General features: G+C 43.8%; 1 protein-coding gene across 1 annotated transcript; it reads right to left on the minus strand.

Moving 5' to 3' along the window:
- Positions 1-208: 208 nt before the first annotated feature.
- On the minus strand, positions 209-16,961 carry PLAC9 (placenta associated 9). Its single transcript, XM_081330123.1, has 4 exons — positions 16,493-16,961; positions 3,154-3,254; positions 1,271-1,391; positions 209-677 (listed from the first exon to the last, which is right to left on the minus strand). The coding sequence occupies exons 1-4, from the start codon at positions 16,548-16,550 to the stop codon at positions 667-669; spliced, it is 291 nt and encodes a 96-aa protein (XP_081186249.1). The 5' UTR covers positions 16,551-16,961; the 3' UTR covers positions 209-666.
- Positions 16,962-26,257: the final 9,296 nt, after the last annotated feature.

The following is a 26,257-nucleotide window of genomic DNA, read 5'->3' on the forward strand; positions in this document are numbered from 1 at the left end:
GATCCTGAAAGCACTTCTTTTCATAATATTAGGGAACATTATAGTCAGTGGACAATGTTCACCTTGTACTTCTTCACCATGTTCAATATCAGGGGTCTTCAAACTTGGCCCTTTTATGACTTGTGGACTTCAACTCCCAGAATTCCTCAGCCAGCGTGAATGGCTGAGGAATTCTGGGAGTTGAAGTCCACAAGTCATAAAAGGGCCAAGTTTGAAGACCCCTGTTCTAAATAATACTTCCTTCTCAACTGGCTGGTCAGATATTGATTAATGGTATTTAGGATTTAGGTCCCCTCCCGTCTTGACTATTGCAATGTGCTCTACATGGGGCTGCCCTTGAAAGACATCCGGAAGCTCCAGTGGTACAAAATGCAACAGCCTGCATGTTTTGTGCAGACCTCGGTGTGTACATGTATCACCTCTCCTGCGGGAGTTGCATCGGTTGCCGATTTGCTTTGTCTACAAGAAAACATTGGCCCCCTGCTACTGCACCTGCGGACATGTTTTCAACTGACATGACACATGTTTACTCAATGCTGCTGTCCATCACAACACTTTATAGACCAGCTGGGTTTCAAGGCTGAGGCATTATCAAAAGGCAACTTGAAGGCTGACTCTGCTGAAGTAAAGTTCACAATCTGGATTTTCAGCCCATCAACTGGAAGCTCAGCTAGGATCTAGAAAGAGAAAGAGAAGTTGGGTTGATAACCTTTTCAGGCACAGCAAAAAGCCACAGTTGCTGACAAAACACAGCAATGGATAGCATTCAGTCTGGTCCTTCCAATAACCAAAAAGGGGAGAGGAGAGGAGAGGAGAGGAGAGGAGAGGAGAGGAGAGGAGAGGAGAGGAGAGGAGAGGAGAGGAGAGGAGAGGAGAGGAGAGGAAGACATTTTGCTTCTCATCCAAGAAGCTTCTTCAGTTCTGCACTGAAGTGAACAAGCTTCAACTTGCAGAAGCTTCAATGAACTGAGGAAGCTTCTTGGATGAGAAGCGAAACACTTTCAAGGAAACAACAAAGAGAGGTCAGTTGTTTTTTTTTGGAGAGCACCTATGGGTAAACCCCTCTTAGTTTGTCAGTGCAACAGTACTACAAAACCCGTATTTCAAGTCCGTGCCCCTCCACACAATGGGGTTATCCAGTAGCAGGGCTCCTAAAAAGGGAGCATTGTGCTTCCAAAATAGTTGGAGAACTTCTGAGAACTCTTGCACCCTATATCTCGACTCCTCGATTGGGTGGGGACATTCAACTTGGCTTGGCTCCACTTCCTACCTTCAAAGAGATCTACCAGTGGGGTCCCAGGAGCAAGTGGCTTGGTCCACGCAGTTTCACTAACGTCGTTGAGCAGTGACTTGACTTCGGAGTCCAAATGTTCAACTGTTTTTTCCAGTTGCTGATGGAAGGAGAGAAGAAATTCGGGGAACTTAATGGCCTTGCTGCTTCATGCTTAAGACCTAGTAACTCATTCGCCCAACATGCTAAGGTTAGTGGTAAACTTGATTTGGTTCCCTCGTGGCTTAAAGCGCTATGGAAACTCAACCCTTTTGGTTAGCTTTCTAATTCAATTTATTGGGGAAAACTGTATAGGTTAATTCAGGAACCAGGCTAAGAAAGTTGTATAAATCGAGCCCAAAAAACCCACTTAATTGCAAACAATAGGAAAATCAGAATTAAAGGATTCTGGAAAAATTTTTTTTGACAGAGATTGCTTTTCTCGACCGATCACTTAGGTTGGAAGCAAGTCTTGTTGAAGACCACACAACTTCCGAGTTGTAGTTTGTAGCAAATGCGTCTTCTTCTATTCAAACAATTTATCAAGGGGAATAGCCAGAGGTGCCAGAATAAGAATTGCTCTTATGCAAGCCTCCACTTGAGATTTCTACAAGAAAGTCCTTAATCCAGGACTAATGCATCCATTGCAACATTGCTGCCTTGGAATCAACATACTCTGACTTACAGTAATTCTGAATGGAAAGGGAACATTCTTAACTGTTGCTCATTAATGGATTCCCATCGAAGTGCAAATCACCTATGACCCTGTTCAGCTTCTTTCACAATTGCTCCGGGTCAGCTAGGAGTCACCATCTGAGCTGGACAATACATATTTGTTTGTTTTTCTAAGTTATATGACCACGAATCATATAACTCATTTTTGTCTATTTTATCAGCAGGTCTCCATTCTTTAAGCTAAAGGTGATATTCCTAAATTTGCTACTCAAGTCCTCCCTCCCTCCTTACCTCTCCATTTGTCTTTTCTTTCTTTCTTTTTCTTTCTTTTTCTCTTTCTTTCCTTCCTTCTTCCCTTCCTTTCTTCCTCCCTCCCTCTCCATCTTTCTTTTCCTTCCTTCCTTCCTTCCTTCCTTCCTTCCTCCCTCCCTCTCTCCCTCCCTCTCCATCTCTTTTCCTTCCTTCATTCCTTCCTCTCTCCCTCCCTCTCAATCTGTCTCTTCCTTCCTTCCTTCCTTCCTTCCTTCCTTCCTTCCTTCCTTCCTTCCTTCCTCTCTTCCTCGTTTTCCTTTCCTAACCTTTCTTCCTCTCTCCCTCCCTCTCCATCTGTCTTTTCCTTCCTTCCTTCCTTCCTTCCTTCCTTCCTTCCTTCCTTCCTTCCTTCCTTCCTTCCTTCCTTCCTTCCTCTCCCTTCCTCTACATCTGTCTTTTCCTTTCCTTTCCTTTCCTTTCCTTTCCTTTCCTTTCCTTTCCTTTCCTTTCCTTTCCTTTCCTTTCCTTTCCTTTCCTTTCCTTTCCTTTCCTTTCCTTTCCTTTCCTTTCCTTTCCTTCCTTCCCCTCTCCCTCCCTCTCCATCTGTCTTTTCCTTCCTTCCTTCCTTCCTTCCTTCCTTCCTTCCTTCCTTCCTTCCTTCCTTCCTTCCTTCCTTCCTTCCTTCCTTCCTTCCTTCCTTCCTTTCCCAAAACCTTCTCAACAGATTACCTCCCTCTCTCTGGAAGCTGAAGTCCACGCAGCTTAAGGCTTGCTGAGGTGCAGAAATACTGCTCTAGACCTTCTGATTTTGTTTCCCACTTCCCATTTTTCCATTTCCTGCAACCCAGTTCCAGAACTCTGCGGTTCAGTTTCCCCCATGGAACCGGGAGCCTCTTTTGCACAGGGAGGTAGGTGGGGATAACCATCCTGCATCTTGTGCCATTGCATCTTCTTACCTCTTGGATAGCATCCAAGCGCTGGTGAATGGTGCTGGGATCATCACACCAGTCCTCTTGCTCTGAGGTTCCCTGATGGTCAGCGGCCGGACCAGCAGCAACTGGGAAAGGAGAAAAGCAAATGACCTCACCGTTTTAAAGCTCTCTAGGTGATTTTTTTCATAGTTGGGTTCATCCATCGTTCCCCCTCCCTCTCCTTGTTATTTCTGTTTGGGTTGTTTTGGTTTTTCTGGCGCTCTCCGTGTTGACCCAGGGTCACGGCCTGCAAAGGTCCCTGTGGTTTTCTTGGCAATACCTCAGAAGTGGCGTGGCATTGCCCTCATCTTCCTAGGATTGAGAGAGATATCTCTTTTGGGCTTTGTGCCTGATGACTAGAACTCACGGACTCCCAGTTTCCTTTTATATATATAAAGGTAAAGGTAAAGGTTCCCCCGCACATGCGTGCTAGTCGTTTCCGACTCTAGGGGCCGGTGCTCATCTCCGTTTCAAAGCTGAAGAGCCAGCGCTTGTCCGAGGACGTCTCCGTGGTCATGTGGCTGGCATGACTAGACGCCAAAGGCGCACGGAACGCTGTTACCTTCCCACCGTAGTGGTCCCTATTTTTCTACTTGCATTTTTACGTGCTTTCGAACTGCTAGGTTGGCAGAAGCTGGGACGAGTAACAGGTGCTCACTCTGTTACGTGGCACTCGGGATTCGACCCGCCAAACTGCCGACCTTCAGATCGACAAGCTCAGCGTCCTAACCCACTGAGCCACCACGTCCCTTTATATATATATGCGTAGAATTGAAGGTGTAGGAGCAACGTTTCGACGGAATCCCATCCGTCATCCTCAGGCTGGTGGCTTCAGCTTCCTTCTTCTGGGAGAAGCATGTGCACTCCCACAGGGAGGGTCTGCTCAGGGTCCCGCCGGTAAGAGATTGCCGGCGGGTGACACCCAGGGATAGGGCCTTCTCGGTGGGAGCGCCTGCCCTCTGGAACCAGCTGCCGGTGGAGCTGAGAACTGCCCCCGACCTCCGATCATTCCGCCGGGGCCTGAAGACCTGGCTCTTCAAGCTCTCGGGCCCAGACTGAGGAGAAATTTTAATTTGGGGTTCTTTTTAATCGACTACAGGGTCAATTTAATATTTTTTTAATTTGGTTCTTAATTTTTGTATTTTGGATTTTTAATTCCCTGTAAACCGCCCTGAGTCCTCAGGGAATAGGGCGGTATATAAATATAACTAATATATATATATATATATATATATATATATATATATATATATATATATATATATATATATATATATATATATATATATATATATATATATATATATATATATATATATATATATATATATATATATATATATATATATATATATATATATATATATATATATATATATATATATATATATATATATATATATATATATATATATATATATATTGTTGTTGTTGTTGTTAGCTGCGAAGTCGTGTCCGACCCATCGCGACCCCATGGACAACATTCCTCCAGGCCTTCCTGTCCTCTACCATCTTCTGGAGTCCATTTAAGCTCACGCATACTGCTTCAGTGACTCCATCCAGCCACCTCATTCTCTGTCGTCCCCTTCTTCTATTGCCCTCGATCTTTCCCAGCATTAGGCTCTTCTCCATTGAGTCCTTCCTTCTCATTAGGTGGCCAAAGTACTTGAGTTTTAGCTTCAGGATCTGGCCTTCTAAAGAGCAGTCAGGATTGATCTCCTCTAGGACTGACCGGTTTGATCGCCTTGCGGTCCAAGGGACTCGCAGGAGTCTTCTCCAGCACCACAGTTCAAAGGCCTCAATTCTTTGGCGCTCAGCCTTTCTTATGGTCCAACTTTCACTGCCATACGTTGCAACTGGGAAGACCATAGCCTTGACTATACGCACTTTTGTTGACAGGGTGATGTCTCTGCTTTTTAGTGTGCTGTCTAGATTTGCCATGGCTTTCCTCCCCAGGAGCAAGCGTCTTTTAATTTCTTGGCTACAGTCCCCATCTGCAGTGATCTTGGAGCCCAGGAAAATAAAATCTGTCACTACCTCCATTTCTTCCCCATCTATTTGCCAGGAATTGAGAGGGCCAGATGCCATGATCTTGGTTTTCTTAATGTTAAGTTTCAACCCAAGTTTTGCACTCTCCTTCTTCACCTGCAACAAGAGGCTCTTTAGTTCTTCTTCACTTTCTGCCATTAGAGTGGTATCATCTGCGTATCTTAGGTTGTTGATATTTCTTCCGGCAATCTTAATTCCAACTTTTGATTCATCTAGCCCTGCCTTTCTCATGATGTGCTCTGCATATAAGTTAAATAGGCAGGGCGACAGTATACAGCCTTGCCGGACTCCTTTCCCAATTTTGAACCAATCAGTGGTTCCGTGTCCAGTTCTCACTGTTGCTTCTTGACCCGCATATAGGTTTCTCAAGAGACAAATAAGATGGTCTGGTACTCCCATCTCTTTAAGAACTTGCCACAGTTTGTTATGATCCACACAATCAAAGGCTTTAGCATAGTCAATGAAGCAGAAGTAGATGTTTTTCTGGAACTCCCTAGCTTTCTCCATGATCCAGCGTATGTTGGCAATTTGATCTCTAGTTCCTCTGCCTCTTCGAAATCCTGCCTGCACTTCTGGTAGTTCTCGATCCACATACTGCTGAAGTCTAGCTTGTAGGATTTTAAGCATGACTTTACTAGCATGAGAAATGAGTGCAATGGTGCGATAGTTTGAACATTCTTTGGCACTGCCTTTCTTTGGAATTGGAATGTAAACTGATCTTTTCCAATCCTGTGGCCATTGTTGAGTTTTCCAAATTTGCTGGCAAATTGAGTGTAGCACTTTTACTGCATTGTCTTTTAAGATTTTGAATAGCTCAGCTGGAATACTGTCACCTCCACTAGCTTTGTTGTTGCTCAGCTTTTCTAAGGCCCACTTCACTTCACATTCTAGGATGTCTGGCTCAAGGTCAGTGACCACCTCATTGTGATTTTCAGGAATGTTAAACTCATTCTTGTATAGTTCTTCTGTGTACTTTTGCTACCTCTTCTTAATCTCTTCTGCCTCTGTTAGGTCCCTGTCATTTTGGTCCTTTATCATGCCCATTTTTGCATTAAACGTTCCCTTCATTTCTCCAATTTTCTTGAAAAGATCTCTGGTCCTCCCTATTCTATTATTTTCTTCTATTTCTTTGCACTGTTCATTTAAGAAGGCATTCTTATCTCTTATAGCTATTCTCTGGAATTCTGCATTCAATTGGGTGTATCTTTCTTTTTCTCCCTTGCCTTTCGCTTCCCTCCTTTCCTCAGCTATTTGCAAAGCTTCCTCAGACAGCCATTTTGCTTTCTTGCATTTCTTTTTCTTTGGGATGGTTTTGGTTGCTACCTGTTGTACAATGTCGCGAACCTCTGTCCATAGTTTTTCAGGCACTCTGTCTATCAGATCTAATTCCTTAAATCTATTTGTCACCTCTACTGAATATTCAACAGGGATATGATTTAATTCATACCTGACTGGCCTAGTGCTTTTCCCTACTTTCTTCAGTTTAAGCCTAAACTTTGCAAGGAGAAGCTCATGGTCTGAGCCACAGTCAGCTCCTGGTCTTGTTTTTACTGACTGTATAGAGCTTCTCCATCTTTGGCTGCAGAGCATATAGTCAATCTGATTTCTGTGTTGACCATCTGGTGATGTCCATGTGTAGAGCCGTCTCTTGGGTTGTTGGAAAAGAGTGTTTGCTATGACCATCGTATTCTCTTGACAGAATTCTATCAACCTGTGCCCTGCTTCATTTTGCACTCCAAGGCCAAACTTGCCTGTTATTCCAGTTATCTTTTGGCTTCCTACTTTAGCATTCCAATCCCCCATGATGATAAGAACATCATTTTTTGGTGTTAGTTCTATAAGGTGCTGTAGTGCTTCATAGAACTGGTCAATTTCATCCTCTTCAGCACTGGTGGTTGGGGCATAGACCTGGACTACTGTGATATTGAATGGTTTGCCTTGGATTCGAACTGAGATCATTCTGTCATTTTGAGGATTGTATCCCAGTATTGCTTTTCCTACTCTTTTATTGACTATGAAGGCTACTCCATTTCTTCTGAAGGATTCTTGCCCACAGTAGTATACCTGATGGTCATCTGAATTAAATTCACCCATTCCTGTCCATTTTAGTTCGCTGATACCTAAGATGTCACTGTTCAGTCTTGTCATCTCTTGTTTGACCACGTCCAGTTTTCCTTGATTCATGGATCTTACATTCCAGGTTCCTATGGAGAAAAAATCTTTACAGCATCGGACTTTCCTTTCACCACCAGACATATCCACAGCTGAGCGTCCTTTCGGCTTTGGCCCAGTCGCTTCATTCTTTCTGGCGCTACTAGTACTAGCCCTCTGCTCTTCCCCAGTAGCATATTGGACACCTTCTGACCTGAGGGGCTCATCTTCCAGCGTCATATCGTTTTGCCTTTTGGTACTGTCCATAGGGTTTTCATGGCAAAGATACTGGAGTGGGTTGCCATTTCCTTCTCCAGTGGATCACGTTTTGTCAGAACTCTCAGCTATGACCTGTCCGTCTTGGGTGGCCCTGCACGGCATAGCTCATAGCTTCATTGAATTACGCAATATATATATATGAGGTTTTCGCGGGTGTTTATATGTGGATCTTCGGTCATTCGGGTTTCCTCCCGCGTAGAAATAAAGGTGTAGGTGCAACGTTTCGACGGAATCCCATCAAAATGTTGCACCTACACCTTTATTTCTACGCAGGAGGAAACCCGAATGACCGAAGATCCATATATATATATATATATATATATATATATATATATATATATATATATATATATATAATTTTTTATTCTTTACACACATATGTTAATTTCCCAAACAACGTGCGAACTGAGTTCATGATTCATTCATACTCATACTCATTTGCCTGTGACCTCGGGGTCACCCGAGTGGTGCAAATGGGTATGGAGCCTTCTTGGCTGCAGGATGTTTTCAACACAGCATCCTGCAGCCATGAAGTCTCCACAAACATTTGCACCACTCAAGTGACCCCGAGGACATAGATAAACCTCCAAGTGGCCTCAACGACTCTCTGAAAGGATGCAAATGACCAGCTGTCTGCAAGGAATGCAAATCCTTCCATTCCCCACCATCCAGTCAGAGCTGAAGAAGCTTCTTGGATGGGAAGAGAAATGTCTTCAAAGGAAAAACAAGAAAGTCCAGTTGCCTCCGGAAAAAAGCACCTTTGGGACAACCAGGACCTGGATGGCTAAGAATCTCCGTAGACCTTTAGACTAAGTATTCTTTAAAAGACTGGGATTCTTTTAAAAAAGCAATAGCTCATTGGAAAAGAGCCAGATGTTGGGAAAGAGGGGAAGTGAAAGGAGACGGGAATGACAGAGAAGGAGATGGTTAGATGGTGTCATCAACACGCTGAACATGAATTTGGGCAAACTCTGAGAGACAGTGGAGGATGGGGCAGCATGACCTGCTCTGGACCATGCGGTCTCGAAAAGTCAGACATGACTGTGCGACTGAACAACAAAAATACCGTGTTTCCCTGAAAAGAAGACCGGGTCTTATATTAATTTTTGCTCCAAAAGACTAATTAGGGCTTATTTTTCAGTTAGGGCGTATATTCGGGGAAATACGGTACTCAATGCATCTGTCTGGCTGATGATCTTAACTGGGGCTCATTTTGGGGGTGGGGCTTATTTTGGGAAAAATACGTTAGCTATATAATTCTATATAAAATCTAGTGACAGATTTTATTTTCCTGGGCTCCAAGATCACTGCAGACGGGGACTGCAGCCAAGAAATTAAAAGATGCTTGCTCCTGGGGAGGAAAGCCATGGCAAATCTAGACAGCACACTGAAAAGCAGAGACATCACCCTGTCAACAAAAGTGCATATAGTCAAGGCTATGGTCTTCCCAGTTGCAATGTATGGCAGTGAAAGGTGGACCATAAAAAAGGCCGAGCGCCAAAGAATTGAGGCCTTTGAACTCTGGTGCTGGAGAAGACTCCTGCGAGTTCCTTGGACTGCAAGGCGATCAAACCGGTCAGTCCTAGAGGAGATCAACCCTGACTTCTCTTTAGAAGGCCAGATCCTGAAGCTGAAACTCAAATACTTTGGCCACCTAATGAGAAGGAAGGACTCCCTGGAGAAGAGCCTAATGCTGGGAAAGGTTGAGGGCAAGAGAAGAAGGGGACGACAGAGAATGAGGTGGCTGGATGGAGTTGCTGAAGCAGGAGGCGTGAGCCTAAATGGACTCCAGAAGATGGTAGAGGACAGGAAGGCCTGGAGGAACGTCGTCCATGGGGGTCGCGATGGGTTAGACACAACTTTGCAGCTAACAACCACAATATAATTCTGAATTTTTGGTGCAGAAGATGACACACGGTCATTTCCGAGAGGTCACCAGGAGGCAGTATGTCTTTGGAGAATTCCGACTTGCTTTAAACGCAGATCAACCTCGTTTTGGAAGGAAGGAAGGCTGTAAACATCCATGCTTTGAACCTGAGAAAGATGCTCCAGTTATGGTTAGCAGCTCCAGAATAAGTAGTCTTCCTTAACCTGATGCCTTTTGATATGTTAACTACAGCCTGTTTCCCGAGGTCCCTCTCCAAAATCTCATGGGGTATCCCGGACCATGAAGCACCAACCCATTTAATGAACTCTAGCTTGGAAAAATCCCAGATTCCATCAGTCCCCCCCTTTTCTTTCTTTCTTTCTTTCTTTCTTTCTTTCTTTCTTTCTTTCTTTCTTTCTTTCTTTCTTTCTTTCTTTTTTTTTTTTTTGAAATTGGAAAGACTACTTCCTTTGTTTTCTTCTCAATGGTTCCTTTCTCTCCTTCCCCTCCCCTACAAAGTTTTACCCTTGCCTCTTAAAAGGCAGAATAAGTTCCCCTCTAAGGAAGAATAACAAGCCGTGATTATAAAAGCAAGAAAAGCTTTCTCTTCTAATTCCTTGGACATCCATCAAGCCTTAACTCGGGTTTGCAGCTGAGTTCCCCACCCACTTAAGAACGAGGACAAGCCAAAACTATGTCCGTCTTGCTGGTTTCAACATCAGGGAATTGGCTTCAAAGAGGGCAGAAAGCCATTCCCCACACCCCAAAGGCATTTGCTGCTTGGAGTGGAAGGGAAGAGACTTTCAACAAAGTCTTTCCTGGGGGAAAAAGAAAAAAGAAAGAAACCACTTTACAAAGGATTTTTTTTTCATCATCACATTGTTGTTACAAAATGAAAGCAAGCTTCTACGATTGCAAAAAGCATAGGCTGCCAAGCTTATAACTTGGCACTGAGTTTGTGCCTTCTCGATTTCAGCCCTCAGGCACAACGAAGTTAAATCTGCGTCTCCCAGTTGAACTTAACTCAGGGCGACTACAGTCCATGGATACATGTGTTTTTTTCTTCTTGGCAACAACATCAGCATAACTGGCCCCCACTTTCTTCTGTGCTGTTCCCTCCAGCTTCCCATACTAGGGACTTGAGACATTAGATCTGGCTTAGCTTTTTTAGCCTTCGTCAACCTGGTTAGGTGCCATGATCTCCTCTGGCAGAAATCAATTATCAAATTGGGTTGCAGAGGCCACTTATCCAACTGTGAAATAAGGCCTAATTGCAAAGAGATGCTCTATTCCGACACTGATTTCTTCCAGGATAGGCCAACCTAGGCTGAAAGAAGAGGACAAATTCTCTGGCAGTAGAAATGGATGAAGGAAAAGGTAAAATTGCATTTTTTTCCTTTTCTTTTTGGTCCCGGAATTAACCTTGAAACTAGGTAATAATTAACTTTGAGTTATGGCCAACGAGAAAATACTTTCCTGCTCGCGGAACACAAAAGAAAAGAGAAATCCAAATAATTTTTTCCACATGAAGTCTGCTCGGAATTTCATGGGCCACTGAGAACACAGCAAGCCAATTTCAATCTTTGCTCAGCACACCCTCCTGACTTCACCGTGACTTTCTCCTTATTAAAATGCCTCTTGGCCTCTGCCGAGATAACATCTGCAAATTCAAAATCTGGCCATTTCACCCGTCTGGCAAAGGAGGTAAGGGAGATGGCGGGTAAAGCAATCTTCCAATATTTCAGGGGTTGCCACAAGAAAAGAGGGGGGTCAACCTATTCTCCAAAGGACCAGAAGGCAAGACAAGAAAGAACGGATGGGAACGAATCAAGCAGAGAAGCAATCTAGAACTAAGGAGAAAATTCATAACAGTGAGGACAATGAACCAGTGGAACAGAAGTTGCCTTCAGAAGTTGTGGATGCTCCATCACTGGAGGCTTTTAAGAAGAGACTGGACAACCATTTGTCTGAAATGGGTCTCCTGTTTGAGCAGTGGGCTGGACTAGAAGACCTCCAAGGTTCCTTTCAACTCTGTTATTCTGTTCTGTTCCATTCTAGCCAAGGGCAGAAGAAGGCAGACACTACTAATGTATTATTTTACAGGGGGGGAAATGGTGTTTTGGGGGGGAAACCATACTGGCAAATGAGTTAATTTGGGGGCTAAAGGATGTTTTGCGCTCCTAGTTTACCCTGGAATTGGGTTTGTCTAGTTTAATGAAGAGAAGGTCTAGGGGTGACATGATAACAATGTTCCAATATCTCAGGAATTGCCACAAAGAAGAGGGAGTCAAGCTGTTCTCCAAAGCATCCGAAGGCCGGACAAGAAGCGACGGATGGAAACTAGTCAAGGAGAGAAGCAACCTAGAACTAAGGAGAAACTTCCTGACAGTTAGAACAATTAACCAGTGGAACAACCTGCCTCCAGAAGTGGTGAATGCTCCAACACTGGAAGTTTTTAAGAAGAGACTGGACACCCCATTTGCCTGAAATGGTATAGGGTCTCCTGCTTGAGCAGGGGGCTAGACTAGAAGACCTCCAAGGTCCCTTCCAGCTCTATTCTATTCTATTCTATTCTATTCTATTCTATTCTATTCTATTCTATTCTATTCTATTCTATTCTATTCTATTCTATTCTACTCTACTCTACTTTACTCTACTCTACTCTACTCTACTCTACTCTACTCTACTCTATTCTATTCTATTCTATCCAGGTCATCTGTGCAAATGGGGTGCATAGTGCAATTTACCCTTTCTCTCAATTTAGAATGGGTTTTCTTTGGTTTTGGTGGGGAAAGAATACAGGGAACTGTGATGACTCAGAGATGAACATCTGGACTTGTCTTCACGGTGGCAAACTTTGCCAAAAGCATTCCTGTGTCCCCAATTTGGAACGCAAGGGAGTTCCTCTGCAAACAGATCAAACGTCTATTGTTATCCTAAGATGGTCTGATTCGTTCCATTCTGGTCTGTTTACTGGCGAAGGCTTCCTCGCTCCAACCGATGACATCAGTGGGGTAAAAATGATCTTGGCTTAAACAAGTGTCTGCTGTGGTTGTGCTTGCTTGTGTGCCCAGAAAGCAAATAAATCTGTATTCAGACACTCGCATATTTTCAAGAGCATCGAATTAATGGGTCTTGTTGGGATTATAACACTTTGTCCTTAATATATAGGGGGAGTTTTCAAGCCCTTTATATTTCACTCTAATTCTTTTAACAGTTCCGTGAAAACTTCATAGGTCTCTTCAATGACCTGTTAGTAAAATCTGCTTATAACTTGCCCTCAGAATCCATTTTTTTAAAAGTTTGCAGCTCCCTAAACACTATATAAATATATATTTTTTAAAAAGCAATTAAATATTTAAACATACTAGTCTAGTAAGGTCACAGGGTAGTGGAAACATGTTCATGCCTCGTTTAATTTGTGTTGGCTTGTTGAAGATGTGTACCCTGTCTCAGGACAGCAGCGTAAATATTCCCATGAGGTTATTTTAAGACGCATTTCTGATTGCCTAGAATAAAAGGACACTTTAAAGAATACTTTTGTGGTTATGCCAAGGTCAGAAAAGGTTTGAAAAGGTTCTGAAAAGGAAATGGATTTCTGCTTCGGTACTCAAACTTTACAATGCGATGACCGGCTAAAATGCTTCAATGAATTTGTGATATCCACCCAAGTCCAGGAATAAATAAATAAATTTCATGGACTTCAAATGAAAGAATGGTAGAACTTCACCAGTTCCTAGAATAGAGGGAGGGAGGGAGGGAGGGAGGGAGGGAGGGAGGGAGGGAGGGAGGGAGGGAACGAAGGAAGGAAGGAAGGAAGGAAGGAAGGAAGGAAGGAAGGAAGGAAGGAAGGAAGGAAAGAAAGAAGGAAGGAAGGAAGGAAGGAAGGAAGGAAGGAAGGAAGGAAGGAAGGAAGGAAGGAAGGGGAAGGGAAGGGAAGGGAAGGGAAGGAAAGGAAAGGAAAGGAAAGGAAAGGAAAGGAAAGGAAAGGAAAGGAAAGGAAAGGAAAGGAAAGGAAAGGAAAGGAAAAGGAAGATGAGGGAATGGGAGGGAGGGGGAGAGGGAGGGAGGAAGGAAGGAAGGAAAAAGAGAAAGGAAGGAAGGAAGACAAGGGAATGGGGGGAGGGAGGGAGTGAGGGAGGGAAAGAGGAAGGAAGGAAGGAAGGAAGGAAGGAAGGAAGGAAGGAAGGAAGGAAGGAAGGAAGGAAGGAAGGAAGGAAGATGTGAACTGCTTAGAGAGGGCTGTAAAGGACTGTGAAGTGGTATATAAGTCTAAGTGCTATTAGGAAGGAAGGAAGGAAGGAAGGAAGGAAGGAAGGAAGGAAGGAAGGAAGGAAGGAAGGAAGGGAGGGAGGGAGGGAGGGAGGGAGGGAGGGAGGAAGGAAGGAAGGAAGGAAGGAAGGAAGGAAGGAAGGAAGGAAGGAAGGAAGGAAGGAAGGAAGGAAGGAAGGGCTAGTTCCAAGTCAAGCTCAGATCTTGCTGGTTTCATGGTCCTGTTTCTGCACAAGATCAAGATCAAGGTGTAGTCAAACCAAAATGGCAGTGCAATGGTTGGATCAAAGCAGCTTTCCCTCTTTTTTATACTTGTCACAGGGGGAAATAGCATGGGAAAAATCACACCGACAAAAAGGCTTGCTTCCCATTCAGCAACTTCTCAACTTTTTGCCTCTAAACCTGGATTTGGTGCAAACATGGATTTAAATATATAGCTTCGCTGAACCTTTGGGCTGTAGCTTTGAGCTCTGTCAGGCCAAATGACAGATTTAGAATATTAAAAAACTGATTTGGCTGAGGCAAACGTTAAATTCAACGCTTCCTTAGGCACCTTGAATAAGCTGCAAACGTTTTACAGGATCCTTGGGTTTTGACAGGCCAGCTCAGCAGTTGAGTTGACTAGGAGTGGGACAACCTTGTTGGAGCAGTGGGCTAATGCCTCCTTAAGTAACACCAGCTGCCTGAAATTAGTGCAGGTTCGAGTCCCACCAGGCTCAAGGTTGACTCAGCCTTCCATCCTTCCGAGGTAGGTAAAATGAGGACCCAGATTGTTGGGGGCAATAAGCTGACTTTGTAATAATGCCGCTTGGGGGGTGTATGAAAGCCCTAATAAGCAGGCATATGCATAGAATGAAGGCTACTGCTAAGCTTGTAAGCTGCCCTGAGTCTTCGGAGAAGGGCGGGATATAAATGGAATTAAAATAAAAAAATAAAAATAAAAAAACCTGTTCTCCAAGGCTCCTGAAGGCAGAACAAGGAGCAACGGATGGAAACAAACCAAGGAGAGAAGCAACCCAGAATTAAGGAGGAATTTCCTGACAGTGAGAACAAATCATCAGTAAAATAACTTGCCTCCAAAAGTTGTGGATGCGCCAACACTGGAGGCTTTAAAGAAGAGATTGGACAGCCGTTTGTCTAAAATGGTGTAGGGCTTCCTGCTTGAACAGGAATTTGAAGACCTTCCAATTGTCTTCTTCTGTTAAACATCCAGCAATAGCAATAGCACGTAGACATATATGCTGCTTCAGAGTGCTTTACAGCCCTCTCTAAGCAATTTGCAGAGTCAGCCTGTCACCCCCAACAATCTGGGTCTTCATTTTGCAAGCCTCAGAAGAACGGAAGGCTGAGTCGATACAAATAGCCACAGCACTTAGACTTATATACCACTTCACACAGTGCTTTACGGCCCTCTCTAAGCGGTTTACAGAGTCAGCCTGTGGCCCCCAACAATCTGGTTCCCCGTTTTACAGACCTCAGAAGGAGGCTGAGTCAACCTTGAGGCAGTCAGGATCGAACTCCAGAAAGCGGGCAGAGTCGGCCTGCAATGCTGTGCTCTAACCACTGTGACACCATCCTAGTTGATCTTGACTGGTCGGAAAAACCAAGCAGAGTTGATCTTGGCCAGGATTTGGATGAGGGAGTCTCAGGAACCCCCAAAGTCAACACAGCTTAGAAGAAGGTAACGGCAAACCACTTCCACATCAAGCCAAAAAAACCCCCACAAAACCACTTAAATGTATCTGTGAAGAATCCTACTTGACTTAAATATTGCCTGGAGCTATCTGATAAAGCGGTATCGTCATTACCCAGAGATCCTGCTCCAGCTATTAACCCTACCTTTCTAAGAGTAAGACGTTACATCTGTGGAATTTTCTATGCAAGATTACAAATGGTCTCCTTGGAGAAGGAAAAAGAGATGCAGGAATGTCACACATGCCTGTGTGCTTGTATCCGTGTGTGAATATAGTGAATCCTTTTGACGAGACATTTATGATCTTGCAAAATACTCTACTGGAAGACATGGAAACGTTCCTTTGAGCACTGTGTCCACTGGATATATAGCAACATTTCAGGTAAATGATTACAGACTTGATGCCTTCCTAAAGTTAAGAGGGCAACTTTTTCAAACTTATCTGATGTAAATACACTTCAAAACCATTGCTACATATTGAGCTTCAAATTCGGTGTTTGCTTTGCAAAACGTTCCCCCCCCCCCAGCGGCTGTGCTATTTATTTAAGCAGATGCAGCGTGCAAGCAAATTCTTATTAGTGCATTAGCCCAGGAAAAGATTAGTTGTTGATTTGTTAACTTCCCTATTAATTGGGCCACCGAGATTTTCTTATCAGTAGAACTTCTTTGCAAAAACCTCACAGCCAAATGTGTTTCCAGCAGCAACATTTGCATCTGCAAAGGGGATCATAATCCTTTAACCTGGCTTCTGTCTTGTTAATATCACTCTTTAAGATTTGGGGAAAGGCTTAAACCGCCTGCCAATCTTTGAGTGTTCCCTAAATGCATTTGTTTTCCTCTGTGAAACATAGCCTCCTTTGCATGCCTCGTTGTTAGGAAATCCGTCCACTTAAAAAAAAAATTCCTCCACCAGGTTTGAACAAACAACCTTTTTTCTCTGTTGCAAGAACCCTCTGAATTATTTCACCTTTGCAAAAGAAGGCAGAACGTTTGCAAGCATTTCAAACACTTACCCGAGCCTCCACGGTTGACTGTGAGAAGTAAAAAAAGAGACACGGTGTAAAGAAGCATGGTTTCACCACCTCCTGTCGCTCTCTCCTGCTTCGGTAGATGACGAGAAATAAATGGCTTTTCTTTCCAGGACACGCAGATCAACTTCTGGCAAAATAGCTGGGGTTGGTAAGAAAGAGTCTCTTAGCTGAGCCAACTTTCTTACACAGCCCTCTTTCTTCTTCCCCTCCCTTCCCCTCCCCAAATTCCAACTACATTGGGTCTAGTTATCCATCAAGCTCATTCTGAGCCAGATCTGCCACAGGGAAAAAGTAGGGTGTTGGTTATTAATTTATGCTGTTCATGAGTGGAATGGGCGGAAGACAGACTGCATCAACAAGGGCGAAGCAGCTAACTTGCTCTGTATGTGCAATTTTCAGCAGGCAGAGAAAGAAGGAGCAAAGAGGGATCAACACAGTCATTAACAGGAATTCAGCTAGACCAGGCGTCTTCAAACTTGGCCCTTTTATGACTTGTGGACTCCAACTCCCAGAATTCCTCAGCCAGGCGCCTGGCTGAGGAATTCTGGGAGTTGAAGTCCACAAGTCATAAAAGGGCCCAAGTTTGAAGGCCCCCCGAGCTAGACTTTGGGGAAAACCTTCTGCGCTTCTTCAAGATCTCGGAGTCCTAGTGGACAATCACTTCAATATGAGACAGCAGTGTGCTGCAGCTGCCAAAAAAGCCAACACAGTGCTAGGCTGCATTAACAGAGGAACAGAATCAAGATCAAGTGAAGTACTAATACCACTTTACAATGCCTTGGTAAGGCCACACCTGGAATACTGCACCCAGTTTTGGTCACCACGATGTAAAAAAGATGTCGAGACTCTAGAAAGAGTACAGAGAAGAGCAACAAAGATGATCAGGGGACTGGAGGCTAAACATACAGGGAACGGTTGCTGGAATTGGGTATGTGTAGTTTAACAAAGAGAAGGGTGAGGGGTGATGTGATAGCAGCCTTCCAGTATCTCAGGGGCTGTCACAAAGAAGAGGGAGTCAGGCTATTCTCCAAAGCGCCCAAAGGCAGGAGAAGAAGCAACGGATGGAAACTAGTCAAGGAGAGAAGCAACCTAGAACTAAGGAGAAACTTCCTGACAGAACAATTAACCAGTGGAACAACCTGCCTCCAGAAGTGGTGAATGCTCCAACACTGGAAGTTTTTAAGAAGAGACTGGACAGCCATTTGTCTGAAATGGTAGAGGGTTTCCTGCCTTAGCAGGGGGTTGGACTAGATGACCTCCAAGGTCTCTTCCAACTTATTATTATTATTAAAGAGGACACTAGACTTTCTAGTTTTTCTCTGAAGACATTTCACTTCTTACCCAAGAAGCTTCTTCAGCTCTGATTCAGGGGAAGAGAAGCGAAACATCTTCAAAGAAAAATACAAAAAAAAATAATGTTTCTGTGGAGATTCTCAGTCATCCAGGGTCACGGTTGTCCCAAAGGTGCTTTCTCAGGAGAGGTTCCTTCGAAACTCTGATTCAGCTGAAGAAGCTTCTTGGAGGAGAAGCGAAACGTCTTCCGAGAAAAACACAAAAGTCCAGTTGCGTCTTTGGGACAAAGCCTTGGTGGAGCAGTGGGCTAATGCCTCCTTAAGTAACACCAGCTGCCTGCAATTAGTGCAGGTTCGAGTCCCACCAGGCTCAAGGTTGACTCAGCCTTCCATCCTTCCGAGGTAGGTAAAATGAGGACCCAGATGGTTGGGGGCAATTAAGCTGACTTTGTAATAATGCCGCTTGGGGTGTGTGTGAAAGCCCTAATAAGCAGGCATATGCATAGAATGAAGGCTACTGCTAAGCTTGTAAGCCGCCCTGAGTCTTCGGAGAAGGGCGGGATATAAATGGAATTAAAATAAAAAATTAAAAAAAAACCAGGACCTGGACAGACTGAGAATCTCCATAGAAATCTTCTGTTGATAACAGCAAGGGTTTATTTAGCTTTTCTGTTGTATTCCATTCCCTGCCTCAGTTTTCAGCCTGGCTAAAATTTAGCCTGGTGACAGAATGGCTATCAGTTGATAAATCGCTTAGGCTGTGAAAAGCAACGAAGCAGAATATAAGTGCTATTGGCTTTTTTTAGAGATTGCAAAAAGTGTCAGTGGACAAAACAAATAGCTGTAGGTAGTCCTCAATTTACAACAGTTCACTTAGCGACCGTTCAAAGTTACGAGTGCTCTCATAAAACTCTTGTGACTGTTTTTCACACTTATGACTGTTGTAGCGTCCCCTAGTCTAGTGAAAAGAAGGACTAGAGGTGACAAGATGGCAGTGTTTCAATATTTGAGGGGCTGCCCCAAAGAAGAGGGAGTCAAGCTGTTCTCCAAAGCCCCTGAAGGCAGGACAAGAAGCAACGGATGGAAACTCATCAAGGGGAGAAGCAACTTAGAAATAAGGAGAAATTTCCTGTCTGTGAGAACAATTAATCACAGGAACAGCTTACCTCCAGTGGAACGAATTCACCAGTGGCATGACTTGCCTCCAGAAGCTGTGAATGCTCCATCACTGGAGGTTTTTAAGAAGAGGCTGGACAGCCATTTGTCTGAAATGATGTAGGGTTTCCTGCTTGAGCAGGGGGCTGGACTAGAAGACCTCCAAGGTCCCTTCCAACTCTGTTATCCTGTTAAGTGCATGAGTAAGATAAGTTGAAGTTGTCCTTAGCTGTAAAACTGTCCCTTTTTTCCCCAACATTGGACAAACTCAGTGTGTAAAATCTGCCAAACTTTGTCACCTGGTCGCTTTACAGGGAAATCAAGTTGACTGGGAACTAAAACAGTAAAGACAGACGGAGAATGGAGATAATCCAAGCTTGTGTCGTATTCTGTCCATTAAAGCGGTGGCTCAGTGGGTTAGGATGCTGAGCTTGTCGATCAGAAGTTCGGCAGTTTGGCGGGTCGAATCCCGAGTGCCGCGTAACAGAGTGAGCGCCTGTTACTCGTCCCAGCTTCTGCCAACCTAGCAGTTCGAAAGCACGTAAAAATGCAAGTAGAAAAATAGGGACCACCACAGTGGGAAGGCAACAGCGTTCCGTGCGCCTTTAGCGTCTAGTCATGCCGGCCACATGACCACGGAGACGTCCTCGGACAAGCGCTGGCTCTTCGGCTTTGAAACGGAGATGAGCACCGGCCCCTAGAGTCGGAAACGACTAGCACGCATGTGCGGGGGGGGGACTTTTACCTTTACCTTAAAGCACTTCCACACAGCAGTGGGAAAGACCATTAGAAAGCATGTGAGGAAACACACTGGATTGACAAAATATCCCTTTGGGGTGTTTTTTCTTTTTTTTTCCATTCTGTTTGCTACTCAACTAAACTTTCAGGGGTGCTTCAGGATCCAGATGAGAGCTTCCATCCACATCCAATTCCACCTAAATTCTCTAGGAATGGGTTTGAGAAACCTAGATGGAGCTGATTTGTGGGGATTTTAGAAAGCTGTTCAAGGCATCAGAACCAGGGTGGATGTACCTAGGATTTGTTTAGGGATAATCCATGTTAGGTTGGGTCAGACGAGGATGTCCTTTCCAACTTGGGTTGATGAGAATGTATAAATGTTTCACTCCCATTTGCATCATGAAATCATTCAGGCCTTGGCCTGCTGGATCTTCCAGGAACTTTGTTTACTAGAGGAGAAAACGTGATTATGATAAATTCTTTCATAAGTAGACGGCCAATAGACTCTACAGCAGGGGTGTCAAACTCAATTTCATTGAGGGCCGCATCAGCATTGCGGTTGCCCTCAGGGGGCCGGGTGGGTATGGCCTACTGGGTGGGCGTGGCGTACTGGGTGGGCGTGGCTGGAGTGTGTACGGCTTACTGGGTGGGCGTGGCCAGCTCTACATCGTTGGCATCAAGGGTGCCTATGGGGAGACCTGGGCAGGAGTGGGACGGATCTGAGGGTCTCTGGCAGGAGGAGGGTCTCTGGGCCAGGGCCAAGGCAGTGGGGGCCGTTCCCTCACTGTTTCCAGGATGGCTTCGCGGGCCGCATGAAACCACTTCGCGGGCCGGATCCGGCCCCCGGGCCTTGTGTTTGACATGTCTGCTCTACAGGAATGAGAGCTATCTGTAGAATGCAGAATAATAAGAGCTGGAAGGGACCTTGCAGGTCTTCTTGTCTGGAGTCCCTTTTAGAAAGCGGCGACGTTAAGACACTGGAATGTGGGTTCCGTGCTACAACTGGGTTAAAGGCACAATTTTTTGCAAGACAACATGTGACCATTTGTTCATAAGTTGCAACATTACGAGACATGAAAAGAAAGAAAAAAATCATCCGAGATCCAGTTTTCACACTTCTCCACAATCACTGATCAAAATTCGGTTGCTTGGCAACTGGGATATATTGATGATGGTTGCAGCATCCTGGGGTCACGTGACCCCCCCCCCCATTTGCAATCTTCCCAGTCCGTGCGAGAAGCCAGATTCATCTCACAATGAATAAATGACGATTCCTGATTAAGGCACCAAAAGCTTGTCAAATCAGGTGTGACTCATTAACGACCGACCGCATTGCTTAACAACAAAAGCACCAGTCCCAGCCGTTGTTGTAAGCCAAGGATTACTACCTGCAGAAATGAAAGCCAAAACACAGAAATCCACGGTTTGGAATTTGCTAAAAAAAATGTTGCTGATATCTTTTTGGATGGCGTTAGAGTTGGCTAGGAATGAATATTATTTTAAGGCATGCCTGGTTTCCCTCTGGCTTCAGGGTTGGGTCCAGAAACACAACGAGTCTCTCATATTTTCACCATATTAGGAAAAGGGCTCAATAAACCCACCACCAGCATTTCCTACCCATCTGGGAACGTGGGAAGGGTGTGAAACAACACAACCCTTCCACTTTGGTGGGAGCCAAACGAATTTGGCATGGGCTGCAGAGAAGAGAAGAAGGAAACTGGCACCAGGTACCTCAATCAAAATTTCAACACGGTCTTCAGACGGCAGTCAGCATTATAACAGAATTGCTTCCAAAACAACCTGCCTCCAGCAGCGGTGAATGCTCCAACACTGGACATTTTTAAGAAGAGACTGGACAGCCATTTGTCTGAAATGGTGTAGGGTTTCCTGCCTGAGCAGGGGGGTTGGACTAGAAGACCGCTAAGGTCCCTTCCAACTCTTCTCTTCTCTTCACAAGGTTGGAAGGGACCTTCGAGGTCTTCTAGTCCAGCCCCCTGCTCCAACAGGAGACCATTTGGGACAAATGGCTGTCTAATCTCTTCTTGAAAACCTCCAGTGACGGAGGACCTACAGCTTCTGAAGGCAAGCCATCCCACTGATTAATTGTTCTTGCTAAAGAACAATTTTTAGCAAGTTTAGTTTTAGCTTGGTTGTCTTCTTGTTCGTTGCTTCTCGTCCTGCCTTCAGGTGCTTTGGAGAAGAGGTAATCAGAATAGAGCTGGAAGGGACCTTGAAGGTCGTCTAGTCCAACCCTCTGCTCAAGTGGGAGACCCTACACCATTTCTGATAGATGGCAGTCCAGTCTCTTCTTAAAAACCTCCAGTGATGAAGCACCCACAACGTCTGAAGGCAACTTCTGTTCCACTGATTAATTGTTCTAACTGTCATGGAATTTCTCCTTAGTTCTAGGTTGCTTCTCTCCTTGATTAGTTTCCATCCATTTTTTCTTCTCCTGCCCTCGGGTGCTTCGGAGATGAGCTTGACTCCCTCTTCTTTGGGGCAACCCCTGAGATATTGGAGAGCACTGCTATCACGCCACCCTAATCCTTCTGTTCACAATTAGACATCCCCAATTCCTGCAATCAGCAGAAGAGGCTGAATGGCTGCAAAAGGAAAAGGGCAGCGGGAACGTTCCATATTAATTCTTTAATATTGAAGAGGATTGGAGAGGATTGAAAAAGATTAGAAGGTCAGAGTAAGGGGAAAGAAAGCCGAGCATATGCCAGGGAAGAAAAAAAAGACCATGGATTTTATTTAACGCTGTTCCATTGAATGGTAAGGCTATTTCGTCTCAATTTTGCTCCAAATCTAAGACGGAAGCTTAAATAATATGCTAGTAATTCTGGGCGAAGACTCCCTTTTCAGGACTTGCAAAAGCTGTGTCTGGAACCGAAATAAGCGGCTTTCTTCGAAGCCGTGGAAGGAACGAAGAGTCAGGATAATAATAGCTCCTTTTCCAGTTTATCCCGTCTTAAGACGCTAAAGAGTTCTGACCCTAGGCACAGTTAATTTTAAACCAAGGATGGCTACTCTTCACAAGGTAATCGCTATCACCATAGTTAAATTTTGGCCAAGGTCTTATCTAAAATCACGCTGTCTAGGGGCCTTCATGTCCTGGGAAAGTCTCCGCGTTTGCATTATCTCTAGAAAAAGTGAGATCTGAAGTAGCCTTGGGTTGAGCCAGAGAGATTTTGCCTAATAATATCTACTAAACTGCTTCTCACACTAGTTTGGTCTCTGATCCTTGGTCTCTGCTCTTTTGGGTGGCTTGCTTCATTCCTTCTTTCCTGGACTTGGAGCAATTTCGAGAAGTTCTAACTACACATCAGAAGTACGGATTTTTTTGCAGCTGGTATATAATCCTGCGCTCTCTTTTAATGTGCCACAGATTCTCAGAAAGCTACCCCCCCCCCCCAAATTTTGGTTCGTTTGGATGGTTAGGAGTACAGTTCACCGTGGAGAAAGCCTTTTCTCATCATTGAACTGAAATGTCCTCCGACCATCCAAACAAATGTTCTCAACCATGAACGGTTGAGGGAACTAGGTATGTTCAAGTCTATTGAAAGAAGGAATAGGGAGGGATTTGACAACTGTCTTGGGGGAGCTGTCACAGAAAGTTGTGGGATCTTCATCCCTGGAAGCTTTCAAGAAGAGACTGGACTGCCATCTGTCTGAAATGGTATAGAGTTTCCTGCCTGAGCAGGGGGTTGGATTAGAAGACCCCCAAGGTCCCTTCAAACTCTTCTATTCTATTCTATTATTCTATTCTATTCTATTCTATTCTATTCTATTCTATTCTATTCTATTCTATTCTATTCTATTCTATTCTATTCTATTCTATTCTATTCTATTCTATTCTATTCTATTCTATTCTATTCTTCAATCTTCTATTCTATTCTATTCTATTCTATTCTATTCTATTCTATTCATTAAAGAGAGATCCAACCTAGAACTAAGGAGAAATTTTCTGACAATTAGAACAATTAATCACTGGAACGACTTGCTTCCAGAAGTGGTGAATGCTCCAACACTGGAAATTTGAAAGAAGAGATTGGACAGCCATTTATCCAAAATGGTATAGGGTTTCCTGCCTGAGCAGGGGGTTGGACTAGAAGACCTCAAAGATCCCTTCCAAATTATGATGATGATGATGATGATGATGATGATGATGATGATGATGATGATGATGATGTTATTTACCAAGTCTCTTGCTTTTAGGTATTTCTTCTTTCCTTTTGCATCCCTAAAGCCTTTCCTAGTTTTCAGGTGTGAAGAACAAGGAGGTGCTGGCTGGGGATGATGGGTGTCATTTGCTATTGCTATTTGTTTGAAAAGAAGAGAAGCTGAATGACATCTGAAAGAACGGAACAGAATAACGGAGTTGGAAGGGCCTTCTGATGACTAATCCAACCTCCTGCTAAAGTAGGAGACTCTATACCATTCCAAATAAATGACTGTCCATTCTCTTCTAAAAAGCTTCCAGTGATGGAGCACCCACAACTTCTGAAGGCAACTTTTGTTCTCCCTGTCAGGAAGTTTGCCCTTAGTTCTAGGTTTGCTTCTCTCCTTGATTAGTTTCCATCCGTTGCTTCTTGACCTGCCTTCAGTGCTTTGCAGAATAGGTTGACCTCCCCTCTTCTTTATTGCAGCCCCTCAAATATTGGAACACTGCTATCGTGTCACCCCAAGTCTTTCTTTTTGCTAGCCTAGATACACCCAACTCCTGCAAACAATTCTTCATATGTGCAGTAGTGGCAAATATCTGTATCTCCGCCCTGATTCTTCCTATGTTTTAACCTCCAGCCCTCTAATCCTCTTTGTTGCGCTTTTCTGCACTCTTTCCAGAGTCTCAACATCTGTTTGTTTTTGTTTTTTTTTACAAAGAAGGGAAAGAAGAAGGATTGGACCCCAGTACTTTTACTGAACTTGATGGACCTCGGTTAGACTTGTACCCCTTCAAAGAAGAATTCAGGAGTTACATAATAAGATTCCTTGCAGACTGGGGGATTCTGGGAGTTGAAGTCCATACTTCTTAAAGTCTTCAGAAGCAAGAATTACACAGGATACTGCTTTGTGGGCTGTCCCAGCAGGGGGCAGTATTTAGCTGGCCTGACCTGTTCGCAAAAAAGCTAAGCAGGGTTGGCCCCGGTTAGTCCTTGATTGGAGACCATCATCTACACTGGGCAGTTGGGGTGGGGGGTGGGGGTGGAAATCCCAAAAGACAAACAACAACAAAAAAAACCAAACAAATAATTGCCAAGTGCATGAAGACTCCATGAATGGAGAAGTGGAGATCAACTAGAGGGCGGAGTTGCTATTTGTGGTTATTATTATGATTATTATGGAATAATTGAAAATTTATTTATTTATTTTATTTTATTTTAATTCCATTTATATCCCGCCCTTCTCCGAAGACTCAGGGCGGCTTACAAGCTTAGCAGTAATTCTATTCTACCTGAACAGGCAGTCTCATTTATTCTTTTCTAGAAATCCCAGATAATTGAATTTGGACGTGAAAGAAGAGCTCATTATAATGCTATTTTTTAGATGACTGGAAGTGGGCAGGAGAGAGAGAGAGAAGAGAAACAGAGAGAAAGAAAGAGAGAGAGAGAAAAAATGAGAGAAGAGAAAGAGAAGAGAAAGAAAAAGAGAAAGAGATAAAGAGAGCAGAGAGAGAGAGAAAGAAAGAGAAAGAGAGAAAATGAGAGAAGAGAAAGAGAAAGAAAGAGAGAAAGAGAAGAGAAAGAAAAAAAGAGATAAGAGAGGAGAGAGAGAGAGAGAGAGAGAGAGAGAGAGAGAGAGAGAGAGAGAGAGAGAGAGAGAGAGAGAGAGAGAATGAACCACCTTTGCTGTCATTTAGTAGTAATCTGGTTATTTACATCCTAGATATGGCAGTCTTAATTACAAGCTACTTATCTTAAACACTGATAGAAATTCAAGTCTTCAAAGCCTCTGCGTGCATCGATTCCTTTCCAAAATTGAAGCTGCTTTCAGACAAAAAAGGCTTTCAGCTAACATTGCTGTGAAGATGGTTTCCTTTCAAGCTTCGTTCATTCTTTTATATTTTCTTCCCAACCCTGCCCTACACAGTTTTTCCTGCTCGCACACACACCCAAGCGCTATTCGCACCTGGCATGCAGTCAAATCCTCCATTCTTGGCAGGATGGGGCCAAGAAATACTGGAGCCTGGAGCCAAAGAATTGCAATGCTCTTTGGCTCTTAGTTTGGGTTGGTGGATCATCTCTTCATGAAAGCATGTTGATTGAGGTTGTCTTCGCCTTGGTCTTCTTTAGGGTTTACCAGAGCTAGAATTGGAATAGAATAGAATAGAATAGAATAGAATAGAATAGAATAGAATAGAATAGAATAGAATAGAATAGAATAGAATAGAATAGAATAGAATAGAATAGAATGCAGAATAGAATAGAATAGAATAGAATGCAGAATAGAATAGAATAGAATAGAATAGAATAGAATAGAATAGAATAGAATAGAATAGAATAGAATAGAATAGAATAGAATAGAATGCAGAATAGAATAGAATAGAATAGAATAGAATAGA

The sequence above is a fragment of the Vipera berus genome (genome assembly GCF_964194415.1).
Source record: "Vipera berus genome assembly, chromosome: 5".
Lineage (NCBI taxonomy): Eukaryota > Metazoa > Chordata > Lepidosauria > Squamata > Viperidae > Vipera > Vipera berus.

Excerpts from the sequence above, each read along its gene's own strand:
- PLAC9 (XM_081330123.1), bottom strand. The coding sequence starts at position 16,550 with ATGCTTCTTTACACCGTGTCTCTTTTTTTACTTCTCACAGTCAACCGT. Across the intron at positions 3,255-16,492 it reads AGTCAACCGTGGAGGCTCGG|TTGCTGCTGGTCCGGCCGCT; the intron begins GTAAGTGTTTGA and ends CTCCTTTCCCAG. Across the intron at positions 1,392-3,153 it reads GCTTGGATGCTATCCAAGAG|CAACTGGAAAAAACAGTTGA; the intron begins GTAAGAAGATGC and ends TCCTTCCATCAG.